Here is a 12,546-nt window from a genome sequence, read left to right on the forward strand (position 1 = left end):
TGCATTAATTTGGATTAAAAATAACTTCTGAAACTTATGATTTTCTTAATAAATTAAAAACAGTGCTGCTAGGGCGGACTTGCCCCGAAACTGGGGCAAAACTGCACCTATACCTGTTTAAAAATTATTGAATCTTATTTCCTTATATTATGGGGCAAAAGGAATTATTATGGAAACACCATGAACTTTCTCGAACGAGTTAAACGGGGGAATCACAGAATACATGGCGGCCACCTATGTTGATCATTGAATACTAACCAAAGGAAGATTTCTACCTTACAGTTGGTACAATGCAACGTATATTCGAATAAATAAGGGCCTAGTGCGGATTTGCCCCGTGTACGGATTTACCCCACTGCACCTTACAAATTTCTATTTCAAGTCAATTTTTTGTAGTTATTTATAGAAATTTTTTCCGCTAGGCTAATGAAACTTAGCGTTGAAATTTCGAAACGAAGGTACTTTGCGGCGATTCGCTCACCGCGTTTCAGCGACGACAATGCAAATCCCGCAAAATGAGACACTGATGCTTTCAGGAATCGATATCGCAGCACTTTTTATCTCTCAAGTGCCGATAGCGTGTAACGATAGCAAGATACACGTCAGCTAAGGTCTTCCTTTACGTACTTCGGTAGTCTCTTTTTACGTAAATGTCGTAATTTCGTCTCGCGGTCGTACCTCGGAGAACGGGAGTTCTCTCCTTGTGCGCTTTTAAATAAGAACAAACCTGCAGAAACGACGAAGGACTCTCGATCAGCTCGCCGATAAGTCATAACGCGTCAGTCCGACAGCTCGACATTCCGAATCGAGATACCAAATCTTAAAAAACATGCATGCTCATCCGAATGAAACGTGACTGGGATGCCAATAACGGCCACTTAATTTATTTTTCCTCCTCTGCTTTTTTTCCGCCTGCGCGAGCATATTTGAGAAAAAATGTGAGAAACGGGAGTGGTATTCTGTTTCTGCTGGTATTACTCATATTTTATCCGATAAGCCGTGGAGAAGAATTTATTCGCTGAAACGATAATCTCTCGGCTGCAAACCGATATCTCATTATCTCGACGTCTTTCGCTTTGCATTAATCACAATGATAGAAATATGTGACGCACAAACAAGGGCATCCGCAAGATTTGTTCCGGGCGAGGGGGGGGAGGTGATTCAATACATTACTTCCAGAGAATTGAAATACTTATAAATTCAGATTTGTACACTTTTTGATAATAAAAGTTTTCTCACCACTGCACGGAAAGAAATATGTAGCTGCCGTAGCTAAAACCTGCATATGGCAATTAAATTTCAGTTGTAAAATATGGATAGCTATTATTTTGTTGTTAAGTTAATAAGCTATTAGGAGCCACCTAATGAATAATTTTCTTGAGTAAAGTAATATTTTTTTGGATTAAGATATTTTTTTATCAGTGTATAAACAGTAGGGGCATCTACATTGTTTTGTGTTGCAACATTCACGAAGTTTGCTGCACGAAACGCATATAGTTGTCTCCACCATTTATCGTACAAAGATATATAACTGTCCCAAATATTACCATTTATTGGGGTTGTGGCCCACCCTAATTAGACATGCGACAACCATATCGGTCTCTCCGTGAAGGAGATGAACGGAAACGCGCGGAAAAGTACGCCGCGTTCTCGCGTGGCTCCCACGTGGGGCGTGGACACGTCGCGCGCAAGGTATGCGTTATGTCAAACACTCCGGAATGCCTCTGGAATCTGGATGAATCAATTAACACCGCGGAGGCGTTCCGCGAAATGTTTGCGCAGACGTTGAGATCAGACGATCGCACGTTTTTCGACCTAAATTGAGCGACGTCGCCTTCGGTATCGGCGCCGTACCTGGGCAAGAACAACGGGTCCGTTTGAGAGGGCACGACGCGACGCCGCGCGCGGCCGTGAGGTCGTCTCGCGTGGGAGTCGCGGGAGGTCGATGATTCCGGCTGAATCACGGACGTCCTTGCAGTTCTCCGTGGCTCACCTTCCAGACCAAGCGTTGTCCCCGAAGGCGCGGTTGATCGTCGCGTATAAATAAAAAATCACTCACCGGAACGCCGCGCGTTGCGAAAGGCGCTCTCGTCTCCGTTTCCGACCTGGATGTGTCGCGGAAAGGACGCGGCGATTCGCGGCGCGCGCCGCGAAGGAATTTACATCGGGGTCTCTAAGGCCCAGTTTCACCAACGTCGTATAACTTTGAGCTTGGTTTAATTCGTGTTTGTCTCTTTCTAAATTAACAGTTAGAGAGAGAGACAAAGAACGAATTGACCTAAGCTTAAAGTTAAGCGACGTTGGTGAAACTGGGCCTAAGGCCCGGTTTCACCAAACGTTTAACTTTATTCTTGGTTTAATTTACGTTTGTTTCTTTCTAAAGTAACAGTTTGAAAGAGACAAGGAACGAATGAAGCTAAGCTTAAAGTTAAACAACGTTGCTGAAACCGGGCCTTAGACCCAGTTTCACCAAACGTTTAACTGTATTCTTGGTTTAATTTACGTTTGTTTCTTTCTAAAGTAACAGTTTGAAAGAGACAAGGAACGAATGAAGCTAAGCTTAAAGTTAAACAACGTTGGTGAAACCGGGCCTTAGGCCCAGTTTCACCAAACGTCGCTTAACTTTAATCTTGGTTTAATTCATGTTTGTCTCTTTCTAAAGTAACAGTTCAAGAACGAATTGAGCTACGTTTAAAGTTAAACAATGTTGGTGAAACCGGGCATTAATTGTACCTTCGTGGTACCAAAATCCTGGGCCGGCTCGTTACGCGAGCACGCAGGTCGTATCCTCGCGGAAACTCACGTTTATCTCGCGAGAGACTCGATCGAGTCCGTACTTTCGAGTTGTAAATCACTGCAATGTTTATAGTACCAAGTAGGAAAAGGCGGCGCTGTTTGACTCGATTAAAGAAAATATGTGATAAAAATTATGACAGGAGGAACTTTTTAAGTTTTCAGAAAACGGCTTTTTGCCTTGAAATTTTTTATCCGAATTTTTCTTAAAGTCGAGTCAAGCAGCTCCGCTTTACCCTATAATTTTATTACACGGTCATTCACATTTGCGCGCGCGAGAGATACGACTCGATAAACGCGCGATTATGATAAAATAATACCGACCTTAATTTTGCGGCGTGTAATTTATAATATAATAGAATATGTCATGGTCAACATGTACGCTCACACGCTACGTGTCTCATATGAATTGTGTACTTAAAAAGAAGATATCGGCTATTTTTCCCGCAATGGCAATGCGTATAAAATACGAAGTTGAAAATTAAGGACGTTTATTTGCGTCTATTGTGATGTATGTCGCATACCTCGTATCTACGAAGGGAAATTATTATTGTACGACTGTATAATCAGATATTCAAAGGTTATTGCACAAGAGTCAACGTCGCTTTAGGAGTAAAAGGATTGTCCTGGTTATTGAAAGCTCTAACCAATTTTTGGCACACGTTTAATAGCTAGATGTTAGCGAGTTAACATAAAAAAATCTAAAATTTAAGTTCAAATATAAAAATCTTTATATATCTCAAAACAAGAGAAAGCAGAAGGTATTAAAAGAAAGGCAAATAGATATGAAACTTGATGCAATCAAAGTCCATTGCAAAATAACACAGGGGCATATTTTTTCCGCACGATTATGCATACATGGATCATGTGCCTGTGTATATATATGTGTGTGTGTGTGTACATACGAGTTATTTAATTTTAAATTCACGTAATCTCTTGTCTTATTATTGACATTATAGAAGCGTCGCATACACAATACGCTTACCAATTAATGCTCGTTAATCCATGTTTACAAAGATCGGACGCAACATCGCAATATAATATTTTATATATTTTACAAAATAATAAAGATCTCAACAATAGCAGTGGAATATTATCATCTCAATTAGGCGCAAAAATTGAAGGCATTGAACGTGAAAGTAGAGTCCAATCGTTTCTATCGCAACATTTATTTCCGTACTGTACAAAGAACTGCTTAGTCTTTATTCGTATGCTATTTCGATTATTACATGCCATGTAGTAAATGCAACATTGTAAAGATAAGAAAGTGTAGTAATTTACACAAGTTTTTGGAAGATATCGATGTATTTCAACAAGTTAGCTAAAAGTGGATAATTATCTTAAAGGATAACTTAAATATTTACGATTCTATATTTATTGCACATCAGTGCCATGCCAGACTTAAATCCTATATAGAAACATTAATCTACTTTTGTTCCAGTGTCTTCAATTCTTGGCAATAAATTCCCCCTTTCCCCTCTTCTCGCAGTTTCTTTACGAAACTTTACGAAACTCACACATATAGAAATGTACCTACGCGCGTGTTTATTCTGTATCTGTGTGTGTGTGTGTACATGTATATGTATCTTGCATGTATATAATATGTATGTGTATGTATATATGTATATATATATGTATGTATATCTCTTAGATATTTAACAAACTTTATGATCTAGATTACACGTGAAGTTTAGGTAAGATCCTTTCCGAAAATATTTAATGAGTCCGCAGATACGCTATAGCTGCTATATATCTGTATTTCATGTATAGTGGACACAATCAAAGTATTCCTCCGCCCAGTGTATGTTCAACATAACTGCGATGCGTAATAGGAATCAATAATTGCAAAATATAGACACTCGTTCAGCATTATGTCAGGATCCTCAAGATCTCCTCTCCAATTCCCGACAGTAATGAGTTATTGTCACCTTTGCCTTCAATTACTAGATTTTCCGTCACTCTCTGTAACATAGGAAGCCGTCGAAGTCTGATATACGTGTTCCACTAAGCTTAAAAATTTTTTATCTTTATGCAGGTTAAATTAACGCAAACGTAAAATATTGAGATGCATATTTTGACTTGACGCTACGTCGATTAAATTTTTAAATTTTCATCAAATTATTTACTGTAAAGTAAATCGACACAATTTGACTTACGTTATATTTTAACAAAAGGCACACATGATGTCCCTTCAGAGAATGTCCATATAAAGATGCGGTATCGTCAATTTGTTCTACGAGTGTGAGATTGCACTTGCGGCAGATATCATTTAGAACCGCATCAAAGTCCTTAGAAGGAGTTATTTCTCTTCTAATCTTAGACACTAATTGACCACTTTTGAGAAGTTCCGTAAGTATGTCCTTGTGAGAGAGATGCCCGACCATGAAATTGCTACATGACAAGGGCACGGTGAAGTCGAGCTTCTCTTGTTGCGTGCCTTCTGCACCTTCGTACATGTATGTCAGCGTACCCCTCAGTCTCTGAGCAAACGTCACGTCTGAGATTAGAACGATGAACTCAGTTTCTTTACTAGATTGCAGAGGCAGTTGGAACGGCAGTTTTATTCCAAATTCGTCTCCAGTCTGCGAGAACACGAAATAATACAATGTAAATTTTTGCAAATTAAAGCGCAAGCTTCAAATATTCAAGTGAGCATTGACTTACATTCCTAACTAATTTGAGTGATGATGTGTCTGGAACGTCAAATACTAATTCTTTTACAAGCGGCTGACTTATATTTGTAATGCAAATTGATACGATAACTTTACTTGAGTCATGGGGGATTTGTCTCAGCTCGTACCTCATGGAAATGACTTTATTTTTCGCTAATTCTTCGTAGGGGTCTTGCTGTACAGTAATTGCATTATATTCGGAATTCATAATATCGTTTTTTAATTCTGGTAATATCTCTTTCGACGGAGTAGATATCCCAGCTGTTTCCTCATAATCCAACGACTTATTCTCCTTCTTACTTTTCGACTTTTTTGATTTTCTATGTTTCGCGTCTTCTTCGTTGGATTTCTTATGTCTGTTTTGACTCTTCGACTTCTTACGTTTGCCATCTTTCTGTGATTCACTGGATACTTCTATGTATTCTCCTATTGCAGGAGATTGCACTTTCTCAGGGGATGAACTAGTTTCCAACCACAAGTCAGATGACTCCTTTTCGTCATTTACCTTGTTTTCCACGACATTCTTGACTTTTCTTTTAGATTTCTTACGACCCTATCAATACAGAGAGCAAATTATTGAAAAACACCTTTTAAAATATGTGAATGAATTATAAATAAATTCAAATTATGTTACATCACTTATATACTGATATAAAGTCAAACTTACCTTTTCCTTTTTATTTTCCTTTTCTTCAACTTTCTTCGTTATTGCATTTTCAATAACTCTATGTTCTAAGACAGGCAATCTTTCATCTTCTCGTAAAGGCATGTCCAAATCGATATTCAATGCTCTATGTGGATCATTTGCATCTACCAAATCATACTCATCACTATCACTTATCTGTGCGCCCGGAGGTAGCTCCCCAATTCCAGTATTTACTACTTGCAATGGTAAGCTATCATCCTTTTCATCCTCTTCGGACGCAGATTTCTTATCTGAAAGCATTCAATGTTAAGAATCTCAAATGTCTAACAGCATGCCTAATATAATGTACGATCCGTATACGCAACAATTACTTTTATTTTTCTTCGATTTCTTCTTCTTTTCGTGCTTTTTATGTCTTTTGTTGCTGCTATCTACATTGCGACATCTGTGCGAGTTAGAAATCTTTAAAGAAATTGGGATGTCCAATTCCGCGACAGGAATGTTTTCAAAGTCTTCGTATACGTTTGATGAATTATGATATGATGTAGGAGTCTTAAATGAGCCTTTCAAATAATGTGGGTTATTTTCCTGTTCTAGTTTCCTCGCTTCACGTCTCCTCTCAAGCTCTTCCAGGGACGGTTCGCTTAAATCCCGTTTGGAAAATGAATTAGTCGGTTTTTCCGTCTTAATAAAAATATCATTCATATCTAAATCCTCCGAGTCCGAGCTCTCCGAAGGTGGATCGTTGATCCAGGAATCCAAATCTAAATTCTCAGGTATTGGAACCTGAAAGATACCATGAAATTTTTATGACAAAACTTATAAATAATTTGCATCACACATATGTCAGCTAATATATATATATATTTTTACTCTTAATTTAACAAAATAATATGTTTAAGTAGCTAATACACATATACACGACACTACTAATTGACACTTACTTTTCTTTGAGCCTTTGGCGCAACCGGATTAAGTTCACCTTCGAAAGTCTTTATTAATTCCTGTGCAAGACCAGGATTTTCTTTTAAACATTCAAGTAGTACTAACGCGGAACTTGATCTTTCCTGAACTTCCAGATCGCCGCTACAGACAAAAGTTGCTATTTTGTCCTTCAGTCCACAAATCTGTAAAGTGAAATCTAATATTAGACCTAGAGATTTCACTTTAATTTAATGCAAAAATATTTATTTTAAAATATCTCGATCTACATGCACGCTCTGCTGTGCCATAAAGTTTCATTATTATTGTATAACAATAATTGATTATTTTTATGTTTTACCTTTTCCATAGTTTCAGTATTTTCCTCTTTCTCTGCTTTGGCGAATGTCGATGCAGCCAGTTTTAATATATTATGAACATAAACAGCCTGTATATGTCCTGGCAAACTAGAAGCTTGCGATCGCAACAGAGACTGCAATGTTGCTAAAGGATCTTCTAATTCACTATTGATGTAACAGATCATTGAATATACCATCCTACATTAATTAGATTAACAATGCCGCATAAGAAATTCTTATTACCTAGAGAATTCTCCACAAATCCATGCTGCTGCATATAAGACCTCGGACATCGTTGCCCTCGGCTGGCCGGTTAAAAGATATGAATTCTCAAGCAGTAAGGCACATTGTTGAACCGCATATTTTCGGATAGCTTGTACACGAATTGTAACATCAAGTAATTGAGTTGCTACTAATGGTCCGTGCTTGGTGCCTTCCATTCGCGTAAGTTCCACCAATACAGATATGTACCTACGAGCGTGTACGAAATTTTCTATAATCCGTTCTGGAGAATGGATTTATATGGAAAGAAAAAGAAATCTTATATTTACCACTCAAAGTAGGTAATGAAGTGATAGTTATTCTGTGAGCAAATTTGAATAATCTTCGAGAGCAATTCGTCGCGATACATAGTGCCTTCGGCTTTGTCCATATGCACCATCAGCTTCTTAACTATCTCCATTAGGTTCTTCTTGGAAACCATTCCGTACAACAAATCCAAGGCACGCAGTCTTATAGTTTCGTCTTTATCGTCAAGACACTGCATAATTAGATCCTTGTGCGATTGCACGCTCTTCGGGTGATTCCTCAATATTTTCGACATCGCCAGCAATCCCAGATACTTCAGGTTTTGGTCGGAGTCCTCTATTAATATTCTCAATTTCTGAACGCACAGCTGTATCGAATCGGAGTGGCTCGGCATGCCGGACGATATAGAAATCAATACAGCGATTACCGTATTGATGCATTCGTACAATAGGGACATCGCGGATGTACTAGAAACGATTGGAATTATGTTGTAAATTATAACGGAGAATGGGATTTATTCGCAGTCGTAAAAGGAATACATTAATAAAACACTACGCGCGCTACATAAATGAGTTAGACGGAGCTAAGCGATGTAAAACTAGGGGCGCTTTCCAACAAGAGACACGATTGATACGGCGCAACACGGTGAATCGTTTCACTGTTTAACATTAACAGCCACGGCAAACAACAAGGATGGTGTGAGCCACTGTGTCGTAATGTGTCACTTGTGTCCCTTGGGCCCGGTTTCACCAAACGTTGTTTAACTTTAATCTTAGTTTAATTCACGTTCGTCTCTTTCTAGAGTAACAGTTGGAAAGAGACAAAAAACGAATGAAGCTAAGCTTGAAGTTGAGCGACGTCGGTGAAACCGGGTCGTAGTGAAAAGCGCTCTGGACGAGCAATGATGAACTTTACAGGCGCGATAATTAATAGATACTTTAGAGTAAAATACCTGTGTATCAAATTGGTAAGGGGTTCTATTAGCTTTCTGCCAAGCCTAGGTTCTAGAGGTGTCAACGCTCCAAACTGGAAATATAACGTTATGTTGCCTCTAAGATGTACTCGTTAAATTATTTTTTATATACGGAGGAGTATCTCAATTCTTATTTCATGAACGAATGAAGATAAAATCGCACTATATGCAAAACACAATATGATGATTCTACAAAATACATTCTGATACTGACGTATACCTGCTACCGAATATAACATATTACAGTTACTACAAATAAGCCTACAATTGTACTATAATATTTTTAAAAAATGAGCATTGCACAAAACCTTGAAATCAGATCAATTAATGGTTGAGTAAGTCGCCGACCCAGCTTTGGCTCGATCAGAGTTATAGTCGAGAACTGAGTGTGAGAAACAAAGTCAACGTAGCTTACAACAAGAAAAAGGTGTGTATGCATAAAATTTAATATTATTAGAAAAATAGTCACGAATATACGATTTTATGTCCATAAGAAATAAAAGGGATGCCGCTTGTCTCCTAGAAATCTAAAGCAACGATAACACTCACCAATTTGATAATTTTGATAAGCATCCAATTATTCGTGGAAGTCGTCATCAGCTTAAAGAAAACGGGGGCTAGGCTCAGATAGTTCTTCGGGTTCTTTCTGGCCAGTTCGCACACTACGTTTACCGCCGCACTTTGAACACCGCTGTCGGGATCCTCGAGCTTTTCCTTTAACCTGGGGAAAGCGGGCCTCAGGGCCTCGGGGAATCGCAGGAATACTTTATACATCATCAAAACCGCTTTCTTGCGCAAGTACGGCTTTGTAGAGGTCAACAGTGTCATTATATCGTGAACCAGGTCGCGTGCTAAATCCGGACTTATAAAGCAAGACAGTCCGCTCAGCGCTAAACCAGCGTCGTACTGATTTTGGCTATTTAAATCCTTACGAATCATATTCGTTGTTAGCATCAATAGCTGTTGGCAAAAAGAAACATCAGTAAATTAACGAGGTAATCATTTTTCTCAGCAATTTGCTGAGTATTGCATACCATACACATACATGTATGAATATACACAATTTTCACGTGAATATTATTTATTGTATCTCTTTTTACTTGAGGCGTTTCATTTCAGATTTAACTTGTAGTAAAAATTCAGATAATACTAAGGGAATAAACTTGAAATAAAAAACAATTGACCAAGTATATACAGGCTTGAAAAATCCACACACGGAATTTTTTCTTGAAATTTACCCTAAAAATCATGTAATCGTGGGACGTGGGATTTTAAAGATCTTTATGAGAGTTTTAAATGCCACGAAAATTTAGATAATATTAAGAGAATAAAATTGTAATAAAAACAGAAATTGACCAAGTATAAACAGACCTGAAAAATCCACGCGGAATTTTTTCTCAAAATTTACCCTGTAATCATGTAATCGTGGGACAACAAGGTATTTCGAGGAATTTCAAAATACATGGAATTTTTTCTTGAAATTTGCCCCGAAAATCGTGTAATCGTGGGACAACGTGGCATTTTAAAGATCTTTATGAAAGTTTTTTGAAATTTCACCATACATTTTACTAGCCAAATTTCCAAAAACTCTCATAAAGATCTTCAAAATACCACGTTGTCCCAGGATTACATGATTTTCGGAGTAAATTTCAAGAGAAAATTCTTTCCCCGTTGTGAGGTATCCGAGACTCGGCGTGAACTTTACCTCTGTGTCCGCGTGAAAGCTCTGGCTGGCAGCGAGATAGCCGATTCGCTTGTGAGTGAACTTCGTCGACGACATCACCTCGATTATGTTAAAGCCGGCCCAGCTGATGTCGTATCCCAACATCTGGAGCTGAAGACACGGGGACAGATCAGCCGTCGATACTCGGAGCAAATTGAATAAAATTGAATGAAGTTAACTCGCGGCGAAACCGATCGATACGAATCGCGTCACGTCGACCGTCGGCGTCGAAATAAAGTCTTACATATGCCGGGAAGGCTTACATATGTCAGCTTGGCCACGGCGTTGGCTTTGACCGCCACATTGTCCTGCCGCAACTCCTGCTTGATCTCCTCGATGCAGTGCGCGATGTACTTCGCCTGGTTACAGAAAAGAGGAGTAAAGTAACCCTCGCGCTCAACGGGTCCGTTGCAAAACGGGACAGAGGGAGGGGAGTGAGGTTAGGTTCCCGGGCGGAGATCTCGGGCAGCGGGGAAGCCGCGGCGCGGGGCGCGCGCACGAACGCGGGGATCACCTCGTTCTCCTTGTTGTTCCTGATCCCGCGCACCAGATCCGTCAGGTTCTTGTCGAACATCCGCTCGAAGTTCCCCTTCACCTTGCGGAGTGCCATGGTCGCATTTAAAAGGAGGCTGCTAAACGCTCGCGACACCGCTCAGGGGACCCTCTCGTCCTCGGCGCATCGGCCGTACGTCTCGACCGGACAGCACGTGGCCCTACGATGCCATCACAGTTAATCGAAATCCGTAAGTCGCGATCCGCCGTCCCGCAATCACATTTTTTGACAGACTGGCGGAGAAAAAGGGAGTGAGAGAGAGAGAGAGGGAGGGGGAAAAGAGAGAGCTGGAGAGAGCTGCTCCGGGTATCATACCTAAGAAATGTCAAGAGGGCGGGCAAACACGGCCTATCTTGACGTGTGTCCTCTCCCGTTGAGTATGTAACTCCATCAAGTGCGTTCGACCGTCGCAATTTGTTCCGGAAATGCGATTCTCACGAACCTACTTTCTGACGCGCGCGACGCGGAATCTAACCCGGGGTGCTTTCGCGACGTAGAGTAAAATGATCCGGATCAAAATGATCCGTGCTATGATTGGTCAAATCTGAAATTTCGTAGCATCTCATTGAAATTTTATTCAATGAAATTTCAGATTTGACCAATCATAGCACGGATCATTTTGATCCGGATCATTTCACTCTACGTCGCGAAAGCACCCCTGAGTAAACATAAAGCCCGTATCAGACTACAGATTGGAATTGGGATTAGATTGAAATTTAACCAATCACGGTAAAGTTTACTAATCTCAAGTTCAGTAAAGCCCGTATCAGACTACGGATTGGGATTGGGATTAGATTGAAATTTAACCAATCACAGTAAAGTTTACTAATTTCAAGTTCAGTAACTTTTACTCTGATTGGTCAAATTTCAATCTAATCCCAATCTCAATCCGTAGTCTGATACGGGCTTAACTTTTACTCTGATTAGTCAAATTTCAATCTAATCCCAATCTCAATCCGTAGTCTGATACGGGCTTAAGGCTGGGTTTACATAGGATGTAGTAAGTCGTGTTGGAAGAAATTGACCAATCACAGTCTATTATTCTCCTTAGGCTGGGTCTACATTGGATGTCGTAAGTCGTGTCGGAAGAAATTGACCAATCACAGTTCATTATTCTCCTTACGGTCGAAGAATAATGAATTGTGATTGGTCAATTTCTTCCGACACGACTTACTACATCCTATGTAGACCCAGCCTAAGGAGAATAATGAACTGTGATTGGTCAATTTCTTCCAACACGACTTACTACATCCTATGTAGACCCAGCCTTAATATTACATTTGTTGTTATGTTGTAAAATTCGTGAATTCAGTCTGACTAATGGCTTCTGCCCACTGGACGCGGTAAAGGCCTTCACACATAAAATTCCGTAAGGACG

At 39.7% G+C, this 12,546-nt stretch overlaps 1 protein-coding gene across 2 annotated transcripts; it reads right to left on the reverse strand.

Moving 5' to 3' along the window:
- Positions 1–3,443: 3,443 nt before the first annotated feature.
- On the reverse strand, positions 3,444–11,575 carry LOC105560001 (AP-3 complex subunit delta-1). Of its 2 annotated transcripts, XM_012008720.1 has the most exons (15): positions 11,484–11,575; positions 11,130–11,328; positions 10,879–10,974; positions 10,598–10,726; positions 9,442–9,852; positions 8,872–8,945; positions 7,943–8,386; positions 7,635–7,862; positions 7,394–7,556; positions 7,056–7,238; positions 6,483–6,897; positions 6,133–6,401; positions 5,458–6,018; positions 4,950–5,375; positions 3,444–4,755 (listed from the first exon to the last, which is right to left on the reverse strand). In XM_012008720.1, exons 2-15 carry the CDS (start codon positions 11,223–11,225, stop codon positions 4,663–4,665), a joined length of 3,588 nt encoding a protein of 1,195 aa, XP_011864110.1. In that variant the 5' UTR covers positions 11,226–11,328; positions 11,484–11,575; the 3' UTR covers positions 3,444–4,662. The 2 variants fall into 2 exon arrangements, with proteins under 2 accessions (XP_011864110.1, XP_011864109.1); XM_012008719.1 differs by lacking the exon at positions 11,484–11,575 and having other exon boundaries at positions 11,130–11,448.
- Positions 11,576–12,546: the final 971 nt, after the last annotated feature.

This window comes from Vollenhovia emeryi, unplaced genomic scaffold, assembly GCF_000949405.1.
Source record: "Vollenhovia emeryi isolate VEMERY1.0 unplaced genomic scaffold, V.emery_V1.0 DF939246.1, whole genome shotgun sequence".
NCBI classification, from domain to species: domain Eukaryota; kingdom Metazoa; phylum Arthropoda; class Insecta; order Hymenoptera; family Formicidae; genus Vollenhovia; species Vollenhovia emeryi.

What these genes read in the sequence shown, in the direction of transcription:
- LOC105560001 (XM_012008720.1), bottom strand. Translation starts at nt 11,225, where the DNA reads ATGGCACTCCGCAAGGTGAAGGGGAACTTCGAGCGGATGTTCGACAAG. An exon ending in GCTTTCACGCGGACACAGAG is followed by an intron (nt 9,853 to 10,597) that starts GTAAAGTTCACG and finishes TTTTGCCAACAG; the next exon opens with CTATTGATGCTAACAACGAA. An exon ending in GCCTTTTGTTAAAATATAAC is followed by an intron (nt 4,756 to 4,949) that starts GTAAGTCAAATT and finishes CCTATGTTACAG; the next exon opens with AGAGTGACGGAAAATCTAGT.